At 44.9% G+C, this 19892-nt stretch overlaps 1 protein-coding gene across 1 annotated transcript in view; it reads left to right on the forward strand.

Annotated features, from left to right (window-relative positions):
* Positions 1–4413: 4413 nt before the first annotated feature.
* Positions 4414–19892, forward strand: part of ACER3 (alkaline ceramidase 3) — a 69752-nt gene continuing 54273 nt past the window's right edge. The window contains exon 1 of the mRNA XM_039534891.1: positions 4414–4667. Coding sequence (XP_039390825.1) covers positions 4565–4667 — 103 coding nt within the window. The 5' untranslated portion in view covers positions 4414–4564. The remainder of the gene's footprint in view (positions 4668–19892) is intronic.

The raw sequence follows: 19892 nt of genomic DNA on the forward strand, positions 1-19892 counted from the left end.
TCAGAAATAATTCCATTAAATTCAATGGCGTTACACAAGTGTAAAGCCTGAGTACACAAGAGAAGAATTAGGCCCTTAATCCACTAGACTACATAGCCTTTGGCTAAGCATGCAAATTTGCAGGTGTTAAATTAGCAACAGAAGCCTATTGTTCACTCTGTGTACTAAAAACAATGAGGGTTACAAAGAAGAATTGATTATTTAATGGCTTCAAGGTTCAAGCAAATTGTGTTCAGACTGATATCTGAGTATGAAAGTGTCATGCAAAATTGGATGTAATTTACAGTGTGTTGCTTTTTCAATAATAAATTTAAGTTAATTCTTTACATTTGGAAATGCCTTTCATCTAAGGAAAGTATTATAAACAATTATTGTGGGGCTTTTTAAACTTGTGGGAAGATTTTCAAAAGTACCAGGGGCAGTCACACACCTAACTTCCTTTGAAAGTCAATGGGATTTCAGCTCATAATTACCATTTGTGCCTTCGAAAACCTCTCCCTTCACTTTTTTGAGTCTAATTTGACAGTGTTTCTGGTTTTACAACCCCAGGGCCAGATCCTCAGCTGGTGTAATTCAGCATAGGTCTACTGAAGTCAATAGTAGCTATGCCAAGTTATACATGCTGAGGATCTGGCTATCTGCCTTTACTTTCTATTTGAAAGGCAGGGGGACTGCTTTATATTTCTGGGCCAGTATCAGAGTAGCCCCAGGAAAGACAGCACCCAGCTGCTAGGCTCAAACTTGGCTGTGAAAAAGATAAATACCCCCTGTGATGGGTTCCCTAGGGTGCCACCTGGAACTGGGGTACCACTAAGCCCTGTCTTACCAACCTGGGTTCCCTCTCACACTGCGATGCTGTGAGAAGCTGCACACCTCTCCAGGTACAGCACTTACACAGACATCCACTGGCAAGGACGCACCCAACTGACTTAAATGAATGCTTTTGCCAGCCACTCATGAACCAACAATAGAGAGGCTCCAGCCAATTTCCCCCAGCTCCCCAGATTTGCACTTCTAAGTTGTACCATCTTGCCCTGGTCAGCAGCCTGACCAGTGTAAGTTTATAACCCAGTCCGCCCCTCCTTCAGTGTAGAGAGGACATGCACCAGCTCTTGTTCCTGAGCAGATTTCCCAAGCACTTAAAGCAAAACACCGTTTTGAGTAAAATATAAAACAGATTTATTAACTACAGAAAGATAGATTTGAAGTGATTATAAGTAATAAGTGTACAGATCAACGTTGGATACCTAAGAAATAAAAGTAAAATCACAATCTGAGTTATATAAACTAGACAGGATTTGAATCAAGCAGTGTCTATCCCTGGTAGATAATACAAGTCGGTTACAGATCTTCCATACACAGGCTGGAATTCTCTTCCAGCCTGAAACCACCTCCCCAGTTCAGTCTTTTTCCTCCAGATATGTTTCTAGGTGTTGAGTTGTGGGAGGTGAGAGGCCAAGTGATCATGTCACTTCCCCTCTTTTGTAGCTTCGTCCAGCTTGCTGGAAAGTGGCTTTGCTATGACATGGGTCAAGCAGTCTCCACTGTGTATGTGCTATCTCTGAGAAGTCTCCATTGTATATGATTCTTGGGATAGATCTTAGGGGCGTGGATTCCTTTAACAGGCCATCAGTGTGTCTGGCTCCTCCATTGTTGCACGTGAAAGGCTTGTTGTGAGTGTTCCCAACCTTACAACGTATTTCAGTAATGCACACGCACAGCAAAACTTTGTAACTTCACATACAATCACATGGCATACTTGGTACAAAACAAATCATAATTATGTGACAGTGGTGAATATAGGGTTCCAGGGTGCAGCTTTGAAGCACAGCATGCTGCAAATCCCTCAAATGTCTGCTTTGAGAAACTTGGTAGATTGAACCCCCTTCTGTTGGAGGGATGTAGGGATAGTGGCTTCAAAGGCAATAGGTGTCCGTTGGGGAGGGAGACATGAACTACTAGTAGAAACCTAGGCCAAGATCCGAGTGAGCTGTAGGTGGTGGATACAGGGTTGACTCTGTTCTTACGTTGCTGTAAATCAGGAATGACTTCAATGAAGTCAGTGTACTCTAGTTGTACCCTAGTGTAACAAATCAGAATGTAGCCCAGTGCATGGGTAAGTGCCTCTGCCTTAGGGGCTTCTGGCCCACTGCTAAGCATTGCCTCCTTCGTTGATTGATTGCAGTGCTTGGCAGGCTTCTTTCTCCTGCTCCTTTTGCTGATAGCTGTGGCCATCACTTGGTCATAAATATCAGAGGGATTCCCAACAGTTGCTCAACCCCTGGAATTGGAACCTGTGAACCTATCACCCACTTCCACAATCATTGCCAAAACCATACTGCAGCTCTTGTCAAGGGGTCGGCTTTTACAAAAACCTGTGACTGTCCTGTCTGCAGCTGATGGGTTTGTGCTCTCAGTAGATAGTTTTATTTGCATATTGCTCAGTCTTTATATCCTTCCTATATTTTAATATTAAATTTGCAAACTAGATGGTCTGTACAGTACTTGTTTCTTTAATTAGTTTCCAAATGGCTAGCAGAATTTCAGATTTTACAGAATTTTTTTTTCTAAGAAGTTTCACACTTTAAATGCTCATCTATGGTGAAAAAGTCCAGTCTAGAGCCTCACAGGTTGGACAAACACCTGTCAGGGATGGTCTAGGTTTACTTTGTCCTGCCTCAACACAGGGTATTGGACTTGACTTCTTGAGGTCCCTTTCAAACCTACATTTCTATGATTCACATCCTAACTGTGTGAACAATATGAAATGAAATGCAAAACTGATAAATCTGTGCTATATTTGCAATCAACATCACCTTCCAATATACTGAACTTCCACAAGTCAAGAAGCTGAAATGCTTCAACCAGGCTATACTCCTCCATCAGAGTCTGCAGTTTGAAGTCAATGGTGCCGGTGCTCCTAAATCAGAGGCTTTTGAAATCCCACCCTTAGGTGCCTAAATATAGATCTGGGAGTCTATTTTTGAAAAATCTGGCATGTATGTCTAAAAGTTTGCAATAATGTTAATGTACTGAAAGTCTAAATACTTTTTATTGTTAACATTGAAGCAATTATGTTTTGAAGCCACAAACATTTTATGCCCCTGAGAAATGCTTATGCCACAATAAAAAAATACACAAGTCGTTACTATTCATGTGAGTGAGTATGTGTTTGCATCTACTCTAGGAACAGAGAGTGAATTTAGGTTTAGTTTAGCTAGCCTAGACAAACCTTAAAGCATCTACTCATTTATTTAGCTTATGAGTGAATTGCTCAATTATGTGGCAGGAGAGGTTTAGATATTAAAAGGGGGATCCCTGGAACTGAACCTGGGGAAAGAGGAAGACGGAGCTAAATTGTAGGAGGTGAAGTTAGTGTTTTACTTAAAAAGAGAGAAAAGGAAACAAAGATGAATAATAAGATGTGCCTACAATGTGGTCTGTGTGAATGAACTCCTGTACCTGTATGCCGCCCTACTGAAATCAACGGGGATCCTCATTGGCACTGGGGTGTACCCCAATAGAGCTCATTCCTGGACTGAGTATGTACTTGTATGTTGTATCCCTTCCCTGCTTGGTCTTTTTAGATTATATGCTCTCTGGGGCAGGAATTGTCTTCCTCTGTGCTTGCAAATCAATTGGCATATTTTTGGTGCTACTGTAATATAAACAGTAATAACTAAAGGAACCACTTGTATACGGTGAGCAGGAGTGATACCCCAAATCAGGGAAAAGCCCCAAAATGCAGGTATTGAGGGGGTTAAAAAAAAGAAAAAGGCCCAAAGCTACTATTAATAGAATGATTTCTTGTTCATGCTCGAATATAAAAGGAAACCTGTGGGGTTTTTTAGAAATGAAGTTGCCAAGTTTGCAACTCAAATTCTGGAGCACTAGAAAATGAAACTTACCAGAAAGAAAGAAACAAAAAATACCCTGGTTAGCACAGAGCAGTATTACTGTTTGCCTTGTAAAACAGCATCAGCACAAATCGGAAATGACATTCTAAGACATTAGAATCATGTTAGATATTAGCTTCCATCCCTCCCTTCTGCCCCCAGCCTCTACATGGTCCTGCCCCCCAAAACCTTCCCTCCTTCCTGCCCCAGCCCCCCAAACCTCTGTCCCTCCTTACCCCCAGCCCCCCAAATCCATCCTCCTTCCCACCCCCAAACCTGTCCCTGCTTGCCCCCAGCACCCCAAACCTTCCCCCATCCTGCTCACAGCCCCCAAACCTTCCCTCTGTCCTGCCCCCAAACCTTCCCTCTATCTTGCCCCCAGCACCCCACACCTTACCTCCTTCCCGCCCCCCAGACCTCCAAACCTTCCTGCCCCCAGCTCTTCCTGCCCCGTCCTGCCGCCCACGAACGGGCCGCACCAACTCATAGCCGCCGCGTCCCGACAGGCGTTGACGCCCTGAAGGCCGCAGCCGGTTTCCACGGCAACGAGCGGGGCCGGACTCCGGGCCCGGCGTGTGGGCGGAGCCACCTCCCCCCGCCTCGGCCCGAGCCGCGCAGTGAGCGTCCCGGCCCGGCCTCGCTCGCACGCACGCACGCAGCGCTGCGCGATGGCTCCCGCCGCCGACAGGGCCGGCTACTGGGGCGCGCCCACCTCCACCCTGGAGTGGTGCGAGGAGAACTACGCCGTGTCCTACTACATCGCCGAGTTCTGTGAGTGCCGGCGGGCCGGGGCCGGGGCAGGCCCAGCCGGGGCTCTGCCTCCCTTCCCCCGAGCTGGGCTGCTCAGTCCCCGCCATGCCCGGGGGTGGCTTCTTCCCTCCTCCTGCATGTGGGGCAGGAGCCCAGGCCGGGCTCGGGAGCAGCCCCCTCAAGCCCTAGTGGGAAGTGGGAGAAGGTCCCAGCAGCCCCTCGTTCCCCAGCTCCCTGCTGTGGGGAGGGAAAGCGACAGCCCCTGGCTCGGGGCTGGTGTAAACCGATAACCTGTTATCCCAGTGCTGCATCCCAGCTGCTCTGGGCAGGAGCCAGTGGAAGGTGGCCCCAGGCTCGCTAGTTCAAACAGGAGTGAATTCAGCAGAGCCCTCTGCCCTGTGTTGTGCTGGAGGTCAGATTAGATGTTCACACGGGTCCCTTCTGGGCTGGCATTGTAATCTCTGACTCTGGGGTAGCCTTAGGATGCGTTGCTGCTGGAGCAGGAGATGAGATGTTGATGATGGCAACCGGCTATTGGCTATGGATATTGGGATGGTTTGGGGCCTTAAAGATACGAGAAAGGGAGATTCTAAATAAAAAAAATCACATGCATAGTGCCCTACCCAGGCTTGGAAGGATTAGAGTTTTACCAGGAAACGTTGGTAAAGGTCAGTTTCACCATACACTGGCAAACTGATTAAATACAATCTCCATCTGTGATAATCGAAATATACAAATAGGCAATGTAGGGAAAATGCTGCTTAGAGACTTATTAGAGTTTGATTTAAGGATATTTGTTTCCTATGTTTTGACCAGCGATGTTGACAATTTGTGTTATAATGGTTATAAAACTTTATTTAAAAAAAAACAAAAAACTCAGCATCTACTGTCATTAAGTAATTATCTGACACACACACACCCCACTGTCTGACCCTTCCATAATTTCTGTAACTGTGAACATTTAGATAATAATTTTGAAAATGCTTATAATTGATATCTGTTCAAATTATATAGATACAAAATCCAATTCCTCTAAGCCTAGCCATGAGTTTGCATAGGCCTTAAACAGAGTGAGGCACATTCCCTGCCCTTTGCAAGGGAGGTAGGAAGAAGTGACGGTTTAAGAAGGACAAAGCAAAGTGCAGTTGTTCCCTAAAAGGCACTTGAGGAAGGATACATTAATACAGGCAGGACTTATTAATCAAGCTGGTTTTATTTTTTAGGGGCCGAAGGTGGCATAGCAAGCTGTCAGGCTTTGTGCCTAGGGTTGTCCTTGGATTACAGGAGAGGAGATGCTCACATTGTATTCGTGGCAGTGCAGATTGTGCTATGAAAAATACTGATTGTTATACCTGTTTTTTAATCTCCCCCCCCCCCCAATTAAGTATTTTTGTGTCCTGTCTAAGGGTGATGGTGGTCATAGTGCATATGTGCTGATGTATGGTAGAGACCTTATGCTGCAAAGGTTTATGTGTGGGCTTAAAGTTAAGGGCTCTTGTTTGCACAATTAGTCTAGGAGAGCAGGATAAAACAAAACAGATCCCTCCCCCAGAGTGTATGGAGCCTTGTATTAGAAAAAAATTATAGCTGAGTTTAGTTTGGATGCCTCACAGATTAGGTATGATTTCAGAAGTGTTTGAATGAGTGGGAGGAAGTTTGTCATCCATTTTTGGAAGGTTTTAGGCATACAGGAGGGTGATGCAGATGCTCCTATTGGGTTTTCTTTTGTCACAAACATTGGAGTAGATGAAAAAGATAAAGGGAATGATCATGAGAGAAGCTTTTGTAGAGAGTGGCCGTGGGAAGGCATGTAGAAGAGCAGCAGTGTTAGAGAGATTAGAAAAACAAAGTCAGTATTAAAAGTGGGGCTAGTAGTGCTGCCTGTTCTTAAGGTTGCCTGAAACTTTCCATTGTGAGACCTTGTTTTCAATTGTTTATTATTTTTTGCCGAATTTTAACCATTTATAGATCTATGGGTGAAAGAGAGTAGTGACTAGTAAGATGCGTATTTGTATGCATTGAAAGGCTATAAAATGAGGAAGTTGGGACATAACGTGTTAGCCCACACTAGTAGGTGCTAGATATGGAGAGGAATAAAATAATTTTAGAGCTATAAAGAAGCAGCAGATTTGAAGGGTGTAAACCCCGAGAAGGAATGAGAATTATTTAGTATAGTAAAAGTGGATATAACTAGGAGTACTGGGATAAAATTTAAAAAGAAAAAATTTAGACTGAACATCTGCATGCTCCTTGATAGTGAGGTATAGTTTATTGAATAGTCTCTCCAGGGAAGTGGATGAGGCCCCATTACTTTACAAATGTAAAATTAGATTTTTCTAGTGTCTAATCCAGGGATTCTCAAACTGGGAGCCGGGACCCCTCAAGGTCACAAGGTTATTACATGGGGAGGGTGGGGGGCACAAGCTGTCAGCCTCCACCCCAAATCCCACTTTGCCTCCAGCATTTATAATGGTGTTAAATATATAAAAAAGTGTTTTTAATTGATAAGGGGGGTCTCGCTCAGAGGCTTGCTATGTGAAAGGGGTCACCAGTACAAAAGTTTGAGAGCCACTGCTCTAATCCATGTACATTATGGAATAATCTTCCATTATTGTCGAGATAGACCAGGGTGAACCAATAGGTTTCCATCTCTACTTCCTATGAGTAAGCGGAGAAAGAAAGAGAAGACAAAGATGACATCACAGTAGTGGAGAGTGTTCTGAATGTGAGGGTCAGAGAAAAGATAAAACTCAGTTTTAGAGGATATGAATCAACTAGAGTTGTAATTTAAATCAGAGCAAATGGATAACAACCTGTCCTTCATAAAAGAACCATGGCATCTTTCATGACCTTTGGTTTATAGCTCTTCTGAAATCCCTTATTTGTATCTAATTATTTTGGATATTAAAATTGTTGTCAGATCGCTATCTAGTGAATTTAAAAAATGAATTTGAAGTATTTTTCCCTTCTGTATGTGTCCCTCAGTCTTTGTGATTTTTACTATCACATCCTATTTGAAACTCAAATGCACAAAATAAGCATACTGTAAAATAAGTTTCTCTTTATTTTATTTGTAGGTATTACTTGCAATGATACCAGATATATTAAAAAAACCAACCTCAGACCAACATGCAACTGCATTAACAATTACATAGCAGTATACAACACATTGGTGCTTGCTTTTAGAATTATGTTGTTTATGGAGGAGAAAAAAGTTTGTGTTATGAGCAGTATGTCCTTGGGTAACAAACCAGCAATTTCTCATGAGGCAGAAAGGCACAAGACTTGTTCGGTAAACCTGCATGTATCTAGGTAGAGGTATGCCGATTTTTGTACTAGATTGTAAAAGCAGGATGTCCATTGTGTTACAAGCACTGGAGAGCCACTCACTACAATGACAATATTTCTTAATTTTTGCATCCAGTTTTTATTCCAAATAATTTATAATAAGCCATTGGATATTTGAAACTTGCAGGACACTGTCAGGGTTAAACCATGTGTTCTCTTTTCTGTAAAAGCTGTGTCATCGTGTACCAACTGGAAAGCTCTATAAACTGGCATTTCTAATCTTCATAGAAAGTCTGATTTATAGTCCGGTTGGCGTGGCTAGGCGGCTCTGCGTGCTGCCCTTGCCTGGAACCGCGGCCAATGGGAGCCGCAGGGGCAACACCTGCGGACGGGGGAAGCGTGTGCAGAGCTGCCTGTCGTACTTCCGCCTAGGGTCCTCAGGCATTGGTCGCTGCTTGCGGGGAGCCGCCCGAGATGAGCACCTCACATCCCTTCCCAGGCTCCAACCCCCTGTCCCGCACCCAAACTCCCTCTCAGAGCCCCCTCACCTCCCAAACTCCCTCATTCTTAGTTAACCAGCATTTTTCACTTACCGGCACCTCCCATTCCCCCAACATTCTGGATAAAAAAGCTTTTACTGTACTTATCTTAGGGCATGTCTACACTACAGCTGTAGCTGTGCTGCTATAGTGCTATAACATAGAGGCTTCCTGCATTGCCAAAAAACCCTTCTTCCTTCAGTCTAGCCGTGTATACTGCAAAGGTTAGGTTGACCTAACTATGGCTCTCAGGGCATGACATTCACAGCCTTGAGCAAGGTAGCAGTGTTGATCTAATTTTTAAGTGTGAACCAGGCTTACTAAAACACTGTATGGGCTTGGCTACACTTGCAGGTGTGCAGCGCTGGGAGTTACAGCTGTCTCCGTACAGCTGTGTAGGGAAAGCGCTGGAGTGTGGCCACACTGACAGCTACCAGCGCTGCAGTGTGGCCACATTTGCAGCATTTGCAGCGGTGTTGGGAGTGGTGCATTATGGGCAGCTATCCCAGCATTCAAGTGGCTGCAACGTGCTTTTCAAAAGAGGGGGGTGGGGTGGAGTGTGACAGGGAGCGTGGGGGGGAGAGGGAGAGTGGATTTTTGGAGCTGACACTGTGTGTCAGCTCCCTGCCTTGCAAGTTCCAATCCCTTCCTTTCTTTTAAGTTTGCCCAAGGCGATATCAGTGCAATCCTCGGCTCCTCTCACCTCCTCGTTCATGCTCCCACTGTGTCAGCTCCCTGCCTTGCAAATTCTGACCATTTCCCCGACCCCTTATTCACTCTTAAATCTCTCCTCAAGCAAACACTAGCTGTAGACATTCATCCCCCTGCCTGCCTCATTCACAGCAAACAGGAGCTGTGTTTGTTTTTTAGATAAGGGAGCCCCGAGTTCACAACAAAACAAAGAGAGGCATCATAACAAAACAAAGAGAGTTCTTTAGTTAAAAGCATTATGGGAAAATTCTGGAGGCCAATTACAGCGCTTTTGGTGGCCACACTGGCGGAGCAGCGCTGCATCACCAGCACTGCAATAGTTATACCCGAGGCAGAGCAGGAGTACAGCCAGCGCTGCAGCCAGGGAGATGCAGCGCTGTATGTGCCTTGTAAGTGTGGACGGTGAGTAAGTTGCAGCGCTGTAAACCCACCACCAGCGCTGCAACTCTCCAGTGTAGCCAAGCCCTTAACATAGGGCTTGGCTACACTGGAGAGTTGCAGCGCTGGGAGTTTACAGTGCTGGTCATCCAGCTGTGTAGGAACAGTGCTGGTGTGTGTCCACACTCACAGCTACCAGCGCTGGTGTGTGGCCACATTGCAGCGCTGTTGGGAGTGATGCATTATGGGCAGCTATCCCAGCGTTCAAGTGGCAGCAACGTGCTTTTCAAAAGAGGGGGGTGGGGTGGGGCGTAGTGTGACAGGGAGCGGGGGAGAGAGAGAGAGTGGATTTTTGGAGCCAACACTGTGTGTTAGCTTCCTGTCTTGCAAAATCAGAAAATGTTCCCGATCCCTTACCCTTAACTGCAAACAGCCTCCAACGGACTCCCTTTCTCCCCTCTGCCCCCGCTGTTTCTGTCAAGCAAACACTCACTCCCTGCCTGCCTCATTCACAGGGGTTATCTCATTTGATTGTTCACAGTCAGGTACAGATTGATCACAGCAAACAGGAGGTGTTTGAAGAGAGGCTGCATAACAAAACAAAGAGAGTAATTTAGTTAAAAGCATTCTGGGATATCTGCTAATACCCTGGAGGCCAATAACAGCGCTGGTGTTTGTCCACATTTGATGAGCAGCGCTGGATCACCAGCGCTGCACTCGCTACACCCCAAGCAGACCAGGTGTTCAGCCAGTGCTGCAGCCAGGGAGTTGCAGTGCTGGATGTGCCTTGCAGGTGTGGACGGTTACTAATTGCAGCGCTGGAAAGCCTCCACCAGCGCTGCAACTCTCAAGTGTAGCCAAGCCCGTAGACTTGTTTTGCAACTCAAGTCATTGTGCCACTTTGCAAATGTTTTTGATATGCTAATTTAAGTACAAACAGAGACATTGTGCTCATGTGCTGCTCTGGAAGCCTACGTGTATTTCTTTCCTATTCATTTTCTGAATGAGTAGTAAATGATGGCTGCTGATTAAATTTATGTGTTCAGAGATGTGAATGTGAGGTTATGTAGTATATACTGTTTCTTTTATTAAATATTTCCATTGCTCCTCAATACCTCTAAAAGCCAACAATTCGAACCCAAAGGATCTTGTCTGGGATGTTTTTGGTGTTCACAATTCCAAAAATAAAATTTCCCTTCTGCCTTCCTTTATCCACTTACCTGACCGATTTTCCACAACACTTTCTCAAACATCTTCCAACTCCCTTTTTCTCCTCCTCCATATCTGCATTCTGTGGTAAAGCTTGTTGGATCATCGATACCAATGGGAAATAAAATCTTTGTGGTTTTTTATTTCATTTAAATAGACTCCAAATGCTCCCGCCCTCTCTTCTGCCTGAGAAAAAAGAAACAAAGGTCTTGAAAGGCAATTATTTTTTTAAAACCTTGAAGCCTAAAGTGACCTTTACCTCTAACTGTATTTTATTCCCTTTGTTGGTCTAATCTGCAGGTTTACTAGTTTGTTCTTTAGAGTTGGTCAAGAGTGCAGTGCTGATGGCACTTGTTTGTGTGTGAGAGGACAACAACGATACTGAAGCACTTGTTTTGAACCAACCCGTTCCAGCCCCCAGTGTTCGCATACTGAATTGTGCAAACTCTGTAAACAGTAAATAAACCAAAGCAACAAACAAAAAAAACCCCACCCACCCCTAAACTACTGGGCTTGTCATTCAATCTTAAGTGCTGCTGTTGTGTGTGTCATCTCCTTATTTCTAATTAAAGATGATGGTTAGAGACCAGGGTGCTTCATGTCAATTGAGCCCATGTGGTGTTTACATCACCATGTCCCCTGTTTTTGGTTCGAATATCAGCTTGACAAGTCGTGTTCCCTCTCTGTCATCCACTAATATGAACATAACAAGGGTTTGTCTTAGAGAACATGAGATATGTATTTAGTAATTATGTTGAAAAAAATGGAAACTATCCCATATTTAAATTAATACTTAAAGCTAAAAGAAATCGTCCGTGATGCCCCTGGGGGTCAGGACCCCCAGCTGAGGGAAATGGTGCATCTTGAACAGTTATACAATCAATTATCTGTTTTCAAATCAAAGCTCTGTGGCGATTTTTAGCCACCTGAAATTTTGCCTAAGCGTGCTTTCTCCCTGAGTAATACATTATTATTAAACTATGTCTGTATCTTGATCACTTCTCAGATTTGCAGGTCTTTTCTATCCTTATTTCAGTATTACTTATTAACCAATACATATAGAGAATATCCAAAACATGACTTCTAATTTGACAAGAGGTGGGACCAAGGACACCATTAGCGCTGGTCAGGGAACAGGCTTAAAATGGGGCTAGTGACATGTTCTCTTTGCTTCTGATCAACAACTGTCACAAGAAGAGGCATGCCAGCATCCTAATCATGCTTATTTAGCATGCAAACAGCATTTAGAAACAGTATTTGCCATGTTGGTTCAGACAAGTGGCCTGCCCCTTGTAGATAGAGATCTGTTTTGGATGCTTCAGAGAAAGGTGTAATGGTTCTTGTTATAGACAACCATGGAATGAATAATCTATCTCTAGGAGAAATTTCTTCCTAGCCCTTGGTTGTTAGTGGGTGTCTTGTGTCCTGATGCACAAGGGTATGTATTTGTCATAGACTTTTGTTATCCTGTCCCATGTTACTCTGGATATTCTCATTTTTCATGTGAATGTCGACCCTTCATCTAAATCCCACTAACTTCTACTACTGAATCCTGCTGCTCTCTTGGCCTCTGATCTCATTGGTACAGCATTTCTGTGTCATACTTAAGAAAAAAAAATCCTTTATCAGTTTTAGACCTGTTCCCTTTCTGTTTTGCTGAATGCCCCTTTGTATTGTGAGTGGGTAAGTTAGAACACTAAATTTATCTTCACTGCGGCATCTGTTTTCACATATTTCTATCATATCCCCTTCTCTTTGTTGTCTTTATAAACTAAACTCTCTTTTCAATCTCTCTCCGTATCTCTAATCACTTTTGTTGCCTGTTTAAGATACCTTCTATTTCTGTTCTTTTGAGTTGAGGTGGCCAGAACTGTGCATGCAGCTCAAGGTGAGGGCATCCCATCCATTTATGTAATGGCACTACCATGTTTTCAGTAATTTTTTTCATCTCAGTCTTTACCAAGTGGCAAAAAACTGTATTAACACAGTTAAGGTTGCCTGGTGATAGTGCATGTCCTTCTGGAACATAGAGTTCAGCAAAAAAACCTTCTGAAAACCAGGAAGTAGAGCAGGGGTGGGCAAACTACGTCTCATGGGGCACATCTGTCCCATGGGCCATTTTAATCTGGTCCTTAAGCTCCCACTGGGGACTGGGGTTTGGGTCTTGCCCTGCTCCGGTGCTCCAGCTGGGGAGCAGGGTCAGGGCCACTCCACGCAGCTCCCAGAAGCAGCGGCATGTCCCCCCTCTGGCTCCTACTTGTAAGGGCAGCCAGGGGGCTCTGCTCCGCATGCTGCCATTGGCTGGGAACCACAGCCAGTGGGAGCTGCACAGGTGGCGCCTGCAGATGGGGCAGCATGCAGCAGACCTGCACCCCTGAGCTACCCCCCGGTGTCCCAACCCCCGCCCTGATCCCCCTCCCACCCTCTGAACCCCTCAGTTCCAGCCTGGAGTCTGCTCTTACACCCCAAACCCCTCATCCCCAGTCCCACCCCAGAGCCCGCACTCCCCCAGACCAGAGCCCCCTCCCGCACCCTGAACTCCTCTTTTCTGGCCCCACCCCAGAGCCTGAGCCCTCACCCCCTCCCACACCCAAACCCCAATTTTATGAGCATTCGTGGCCCGCCATTCAATTTCTATACCCAGATGTGGCCCTCGAGCCAAAAAGTTTGCCAACCCCTGAAAGTTGAGTAAAGTTAAGTAAACCCATTCTCAGCTTCTCACCCTATGTTAGCAGTGTTGTTGATGCATGCTCCAAGCATTCCTGTTCTAAGCTCTCCACTTAGAGGCAGGGTTTCCCCAGTTTCTGGATCACATGTGGGTAGGGAGAGAGGGGCTCAGACACCCCCAGAAAGGCAAGCCCCCTGAGGGGGAACAGGGATGGACTCAGACCCCCATAGATGGGCAGAGGCCCCCAGTCCTGGTGTACACACCCACGGGGGTCAGGGAGTGGGTCTCAGACACCTCAAGAGGGGCAGTGAACCCAGATCCCAGCTCACATATGGGGTAGGCAGTGGCGCTCAATCCCCCAGATAGGCAAACGCCCTCCATAATCTGCCTCACATGAGGGAGGGCAGGAAAGGGTCAGGGGTCACATTCCTGTAGATGGGTTGGGTGCACAGACATGGGAGGAGAACATGGGGTTGACAGGCACCCCTGCCCCTATTCTCTCCATCCCCTATCACTCACCCCCATGTCCCCTTTCCAGTATTCAACCCTGCCTAAGTATATGTCCTAGTCCATATCCTCTCCCCATCACCTGCTCCCCAGCCCCTCCCCCACTCTTCACCCCAATCACCCTTTCAGAGAGCATTTGCTTGTATAGTTAATTTTCTTTTTTAAAAAAATAGTTATTTCCCTAAAATAAGAATCCCTCCTTGAGACAGGCACACTGGAGCAACATGCTTGCATATTTGCCTCAGATTTCTACCCTGGGTTGAATTTAAACTCTGTGCCTGATGTGAAGCTCAGATTTGGTGTTGTGACATTTCATCCGAGCAATTCATGTCTTGTGACAAAGGGTAGGTCTGCTGTACAATAAACTGCCCACAGCTGGCCCATGTCAGTCGAATCCAGCTCATGGCGCTATAAAATTTCAGTGTATGCGTTCGGGTTTGGTATGGAGTCCAGGCTTTGGGACTCTAGAAAGGGAGAGGGTCCTGGAGCCAAGCTCCAGCTGGAGCCCGAACATCTACAGTGGAATTGTATAGCTCTGCGAGCCCAAGTCAGTTGACATGGGCCAGCTGTGGGTAGTTTATTACACTGTAGACATTGTTTTCCAGCTCGTTAGCCTTTCTTACTGCAAATGCGTAGTGCAGTAGCTTTAGTGTATCATGTCTTAACACGTGAGGCTTCTGATATTCTAAAAAGAAGCAAAATCTTTTACAAATAAGTTTGCCCAAAAGTCTGCTTGGTGCCTCGTACTCTGTTGGGGTCACCCGCTAGCATTGGACATCCTGATGCAATTATCTGAGTCTTTGTTTCATCTCTATGTGAGCAACACAAGGTTGCTAGAATCACTCAATTGTAAGAAATGCTGTATCTCAGGAAATGGCCCCAAATTTGGATCACTAACAGAATCCTGCACCCCATAAGGGACAGCAAATTTTAAGGCAATCCAAGTAACTGTGTAGATTTTAGAGCATTTAGAAGAGTGGAGCATTAAACAGAAATCTGGTCTTAACTTTAACTTATTTTACTGTAACACTTTGTTTGCTTTTTGAGTGCTACTTTACATGGAGAAGATGTGGTTACAGCTATTCATGATTATGCCTGGTCTCTCTTTCTGAGTGGCTAAAGTCAATATAGAACTGACCAACCTGTACGAGTAGTTGAAATTATTTTTCCAATTTGCGTTACTTTGCATATGTTAACAGTGAATTGTGGGGGAGCAAAGAAGGGGTAATGTAGTTAGAGCAGCAAGCTAAGAAACTGCTCTTCATTGCCTCATGGTCTTCCCTAGTTTTGATTTTAATTATTTTGTCATTGACAGATGTTGCCACTTTACTGTCCATTCTCTTTTCTAGGTCACAAATGAATATGTTAAACACCAGCCCTAGCACAAAACAATTTTGGCAGACCACTGTTAAACTTTTGCCTAGCTGACAGACAACTATTTAATCCTTCCCTTTTTATCTCCAGTCCAGTTCTAATTCACGACACAACTTTTACCCCATGACTACTTAGTTGCTTAACACTGTGTCAAAGGCTTTTTGAAAGTCCAGATATATTGAACAATCAGTTTTCATCTATCTGCCGTTGCCGGCATGCTGAAAAGGGTTTAACAAGTGGTATGAGCATGTGCCATTTGTGTTTACCTGTTAATATTTGCGTAGTTAATCAGTGGCAATAAAATGCTTTAATGCTACTTAAAGCACCAAATTACATCATGTTCAGTACTTCAAATTCAACATTCATATGGCTGGCATCTGGGCAGCTGCCACTCCAAATGTTAAATCATATAAATGCCTCTGTTCTAATTCTCTTGTCTGAAAACTCCCAACACCCACAGACTTATGAATGGAATGATATGAATTTGCACCTTCAAAAAGAATTTAAGAATTTTTACACTTATGCAAAATGAGTGAAGTTAAAGGAACACATTGATAACACGCCTGTATAATACTTTATCTTCTATAGTTCCAGGTAATACCTATAATCACTGTTACTGAGTGACACACAAATGTCTTCAGTTTGTTTTTTGTGCCTTTGACAGTGTTGTCTGTACTGTCTGTTTTCCCTGTTGTTTGTATGAGTCTTTCATACAGCAAAAGAGGAGATGTGATTGAGTTCAAAGTATTGATGATGGAACTTTGGGAGGTGTAATGCCTGAAATTACTTCTAACTTTCTCTTCTTTTAATAATTGATTTCTAATTGATGGTGTCTCTTAACCATGCATACGACATGTGGCAAACATCATGTTTTGGTTTCTTATCATGCAGTTCTGGTTATAATTCCATAAAAGACATGCCTCTTTATGTAATAAAAGGTAATAATTGGAGATCTAGGAAATTGGTATAACTGGAAGGGACCGAAAGGTCATTGAGTCCAGCCCCCTGCCTTCACCAGCAGGACCAGTTTTTGCCCCAGATCCCTAAGTGGCCTCCTCAAGGATTGAACTCACAACCCTGGGTTTAGCAGGCTAATGCTCAAACCACCTCCTCCCACATAGTCAAATGTGATACCTAAGAGTGTGTATACACTGTCTGTGTACACTGAAAGCAGGACAGCAGCACAGCTGTAGTGCTGCAGCTATGCCTGTGTAATGTAGACACTTGCTACAGTGACAGAAGGGTTTTTTCCATTGTTGGGATAAGTCTACCTCCTCGAGCAACAGCAGCTAGGCCGATGGAATAATTCTGCTGTCAACCTAGCTCTGTCTACAGTGGGGGTTAGGTTGACCTAACTACATTACACAGGGTGCAAAATTTTTCACAGCCCTGAGCAACGTAGGAAGACCTAAAGTTTAGTTGTAGAGCAGTCCTGCAGAAGGATCTCTGAGCATGGATCCTTGCATCTGAATGGAGTGCCACTGATTTTGGTGGCCTGCCTGCAGGCAGATCATTATGATGAGTCCAACTGGAGTCATCGGGAGGCCATTCAGATATAAGGTTTTGTGTGTGTATGTAAATTAATATAAGGGAGAGGGAGAGAGACAAACGGATGGACCCCCTCCATGGGATCGGGGGCCTCAGGAGTATGTTGCTTTTGTGTTAGCTCAGAATTCATCAAAGTTTGTTCAGTGGGTCTTACCAGATTTCAATACGATACACTAAATATTATCAGCACTTGACAAATTAATTCCTTATTGGCAAGCAGGAATCTTTTCTAGGGCAGTGTGGGGAATCGATGCTGTTAACTTCTGTAGCATCTTTGCTTTCTTCTTCATGCTATGGTCCTCAGGTCCACTAGAGTGGGTACTTGTGCCTGCTGGGCGGGAAGAACTAGACCTGTCCGTCACTGGCAGCTGAGGAATGCTTCTCCCTCTGAAGTTCCCTTCATTTATTTCTATCTCCAGGCTGTGGTCAGTGGCTCCCCCAGCCCTCCTTGCTGCAGCTTTTAGGAGGGAAATTCCAAAGTTTATTCCCAGTTTTTAGACTGGCAGTTCGTGTAATCCCCAGCTTTGTGCCAGGGCAGTCTTTGATTTTTGGGGAGACCATCCCCCCAGCTTTCCTTCCCCTTCTGAGGCATTTGCGGCGGCTGGTGCCCCTGCAGGCTTTAGCAAGCAAGCGAGGCTGGGAAAAGCCACAGGCAAAAGGAAGGGTGTGTGATCCCCAGCAGGAGAGGAGCCAGGCAGGACTGGGAAGAGAACTGGCTCCGGGGCAAGCAGCCTTTCTCCCCCCTCTTCATGAGGAAAATGAAGCCCGAAGAGCAGCGCACCAGATGGAAGAGCACTCCTGAGTCCATACAACCGGTGCCAATTGCCACACCTTTGACGATGGAATTCAGCTGCCTCCTCCCCCTCCACTTCCCTGTGGGTAGTGGGTGGAGATTACCAGACACAACATGGATTGTTTTTGTATAGATTTCAACATTAAATGTTTTCTTAGTGCATCAACCTTATTCAAACCCCCTGAGGTCATAGAGCATGACTTTGGAACCTCATTCTGCTCCCTACCACGCTATCCAGATTAAACCCCTACAGAAAGCGTTGTCCTTTCCTATCTATTAGAGTGGGCCTCATGATGGCTACTATCCCTATCAAACGAGGGCTTTTTTATTTGAAGTGGTGAGTTTTCTCTGATGAGACCCAGTGTTGTACTTCTGCTTTGGACAGGTAGTCTGCACAACTGTCAGAGCATTCCTCCTTCAGTTAAGCTGCAGTCCAGCTCTCAAGAGCACCAACATTCTCAGGGCAGAGTAGTCATGTCTCCTATATTGAGATCTGCTAGACAGCCATTAACTCATCAAATTCTGCATAGTGGTCATCTGATCTTAGTGAATGACATTTCCTTTCTTTTGGTAGAAGTCTTCTTCATGCCTTACTGTCCAGGGGAAGATGGAAGAGAGGTAATACATGTAATCTAACTCATTTTTGATGTCCAAATTTAAAGAATAATCCTGTCTCCCTCCCTGGAGGCACACTACAATGGGATTTTCATAGGAATGGATCTGTGCACATTAACACAGAGAAGAACAGGAAAATGTATCTGTATTTACCTGAAAACTTCCTTTCTTAGAGTAATATGGTCCACAGTTCTGGTGGAGTAACATGGCCCCACCTTAGAGACAAATAGATCATCCAGAATAGAAATGGAAATTGGCATCCAAGGATATGGGTTTGTCATGAGAGAGATTTTTACCATCCTCTATAGTTGGAGAGGTTGTTCCTCAAAGAATATTTACCACAATGGAGAACCCCTGGATTATCCTAATATATTGGTTTGGTCATAGCCATGATATTGGACATTAGAGGGAGGGATAGCTCAGTGGTTTGAGCATTGGCCTGCTAAACCCAGGGTTGTGAGTTTAATCCTTGAGGAGGCCACTTAGGGATCTGGGGCAAAAATTGGTCCTGCTAGTGAAGGCAGGGGGCTGGACTCGATGACCTTTCAAGGTCCCTTCCAGTTCTAGGAGATTGGTATATCTCCAATTATTATTACTCTAGGGCCACTCATAAATTTAACAATTGGCCCATTTCTTGGCTGTCTTCCTCTTTCTTTCCTAACCTCCGGGTTTTCAGCATTCGCCTGCTTCTTGATTTAAGACAGCATTTAAAACAAATTTGCGACCCAGAATTTGTTTTGCTATTACCAGTAAAGATGTAATGTTAGAGTTAATATTGCAGAGAAAATTCCAACTTTTCACAATCCCGGCGTGATTTGTTTAGACTTCTGTTGCATTTTTGGAGCTGTAAATGAAGCATTTTATTTGCTTTCAATACACTTCCTGTATTGTCTGGACACTTCATTAGACACGTCTAACTGCACGCCTGCAATTTTATTGCAAAATCTTACAACAACTTGAAAGTGACTTACCTGCACTGTCTTCTCTAAGTTTGGAATGTCCTATGAGTTTGTCAGGCAAAGAATGAATTCCCCAGAGGCAGGATACTGTCCTCACCCCCACAAAAGGTCTTAAATAAGAGACAGTCATAGAGATGGCAGGACCTCATTTCAGCGAATTATAGGAAAGGTTTATTATGTCTTGCAGTCCAGTGCATTCTGGACATCCTGGATTGTGAATGGAATGCTCCCAATAAGAAGGTGCAGCCCTTCTTAATAATCTAGAGCAGGGTTTCTCAAATTTCGTTGCACTGCGACCCCCTTCTGACAATAAAAATTACTACACAACCCCAACAAGGGGGATTGAAGCATGGCAGCGGGGCCAAAGCTGAAGCCTGAGCCCCGCTGCCGGGGGCAAAGCCAAAGCCTGAGCCCCACCACCCAGAAAGGGGGCCGAAGCTGAAGCTTGAGGGTTTCGGCCCTGGGCAAGGAAGCTGTAACCTGAGCCCTGCTGTCCATGGCTGAAGCCAAAGCCTGAGCCCAGCCACTCAGGGCTGAATCCCTCAGGCTTCAGCCCTGGGCCGCAGAGCTCAGACTTTGGCTTCAGCAAGTCTTAATGTCAGCACTGGTGACCCCATTAAAATGGGGTATTCAACCCACTTTGGGTCCCTACGCACA

The sequence above is a fragment of the Mauremys reevesii genome, linkage group 1 (genome assembly GCF_016161935.1).
Source record: "Mauremys reevesii isolate NIE-2019 linkage group 1, ASM1616193v1, whole genome shotgun sequence".
Taxonomy (NCBI): Eukaryota; Metazoa; Chordata; order Testudines; family Geoemydidae; genus Mauremys; species Mauremys reevesii.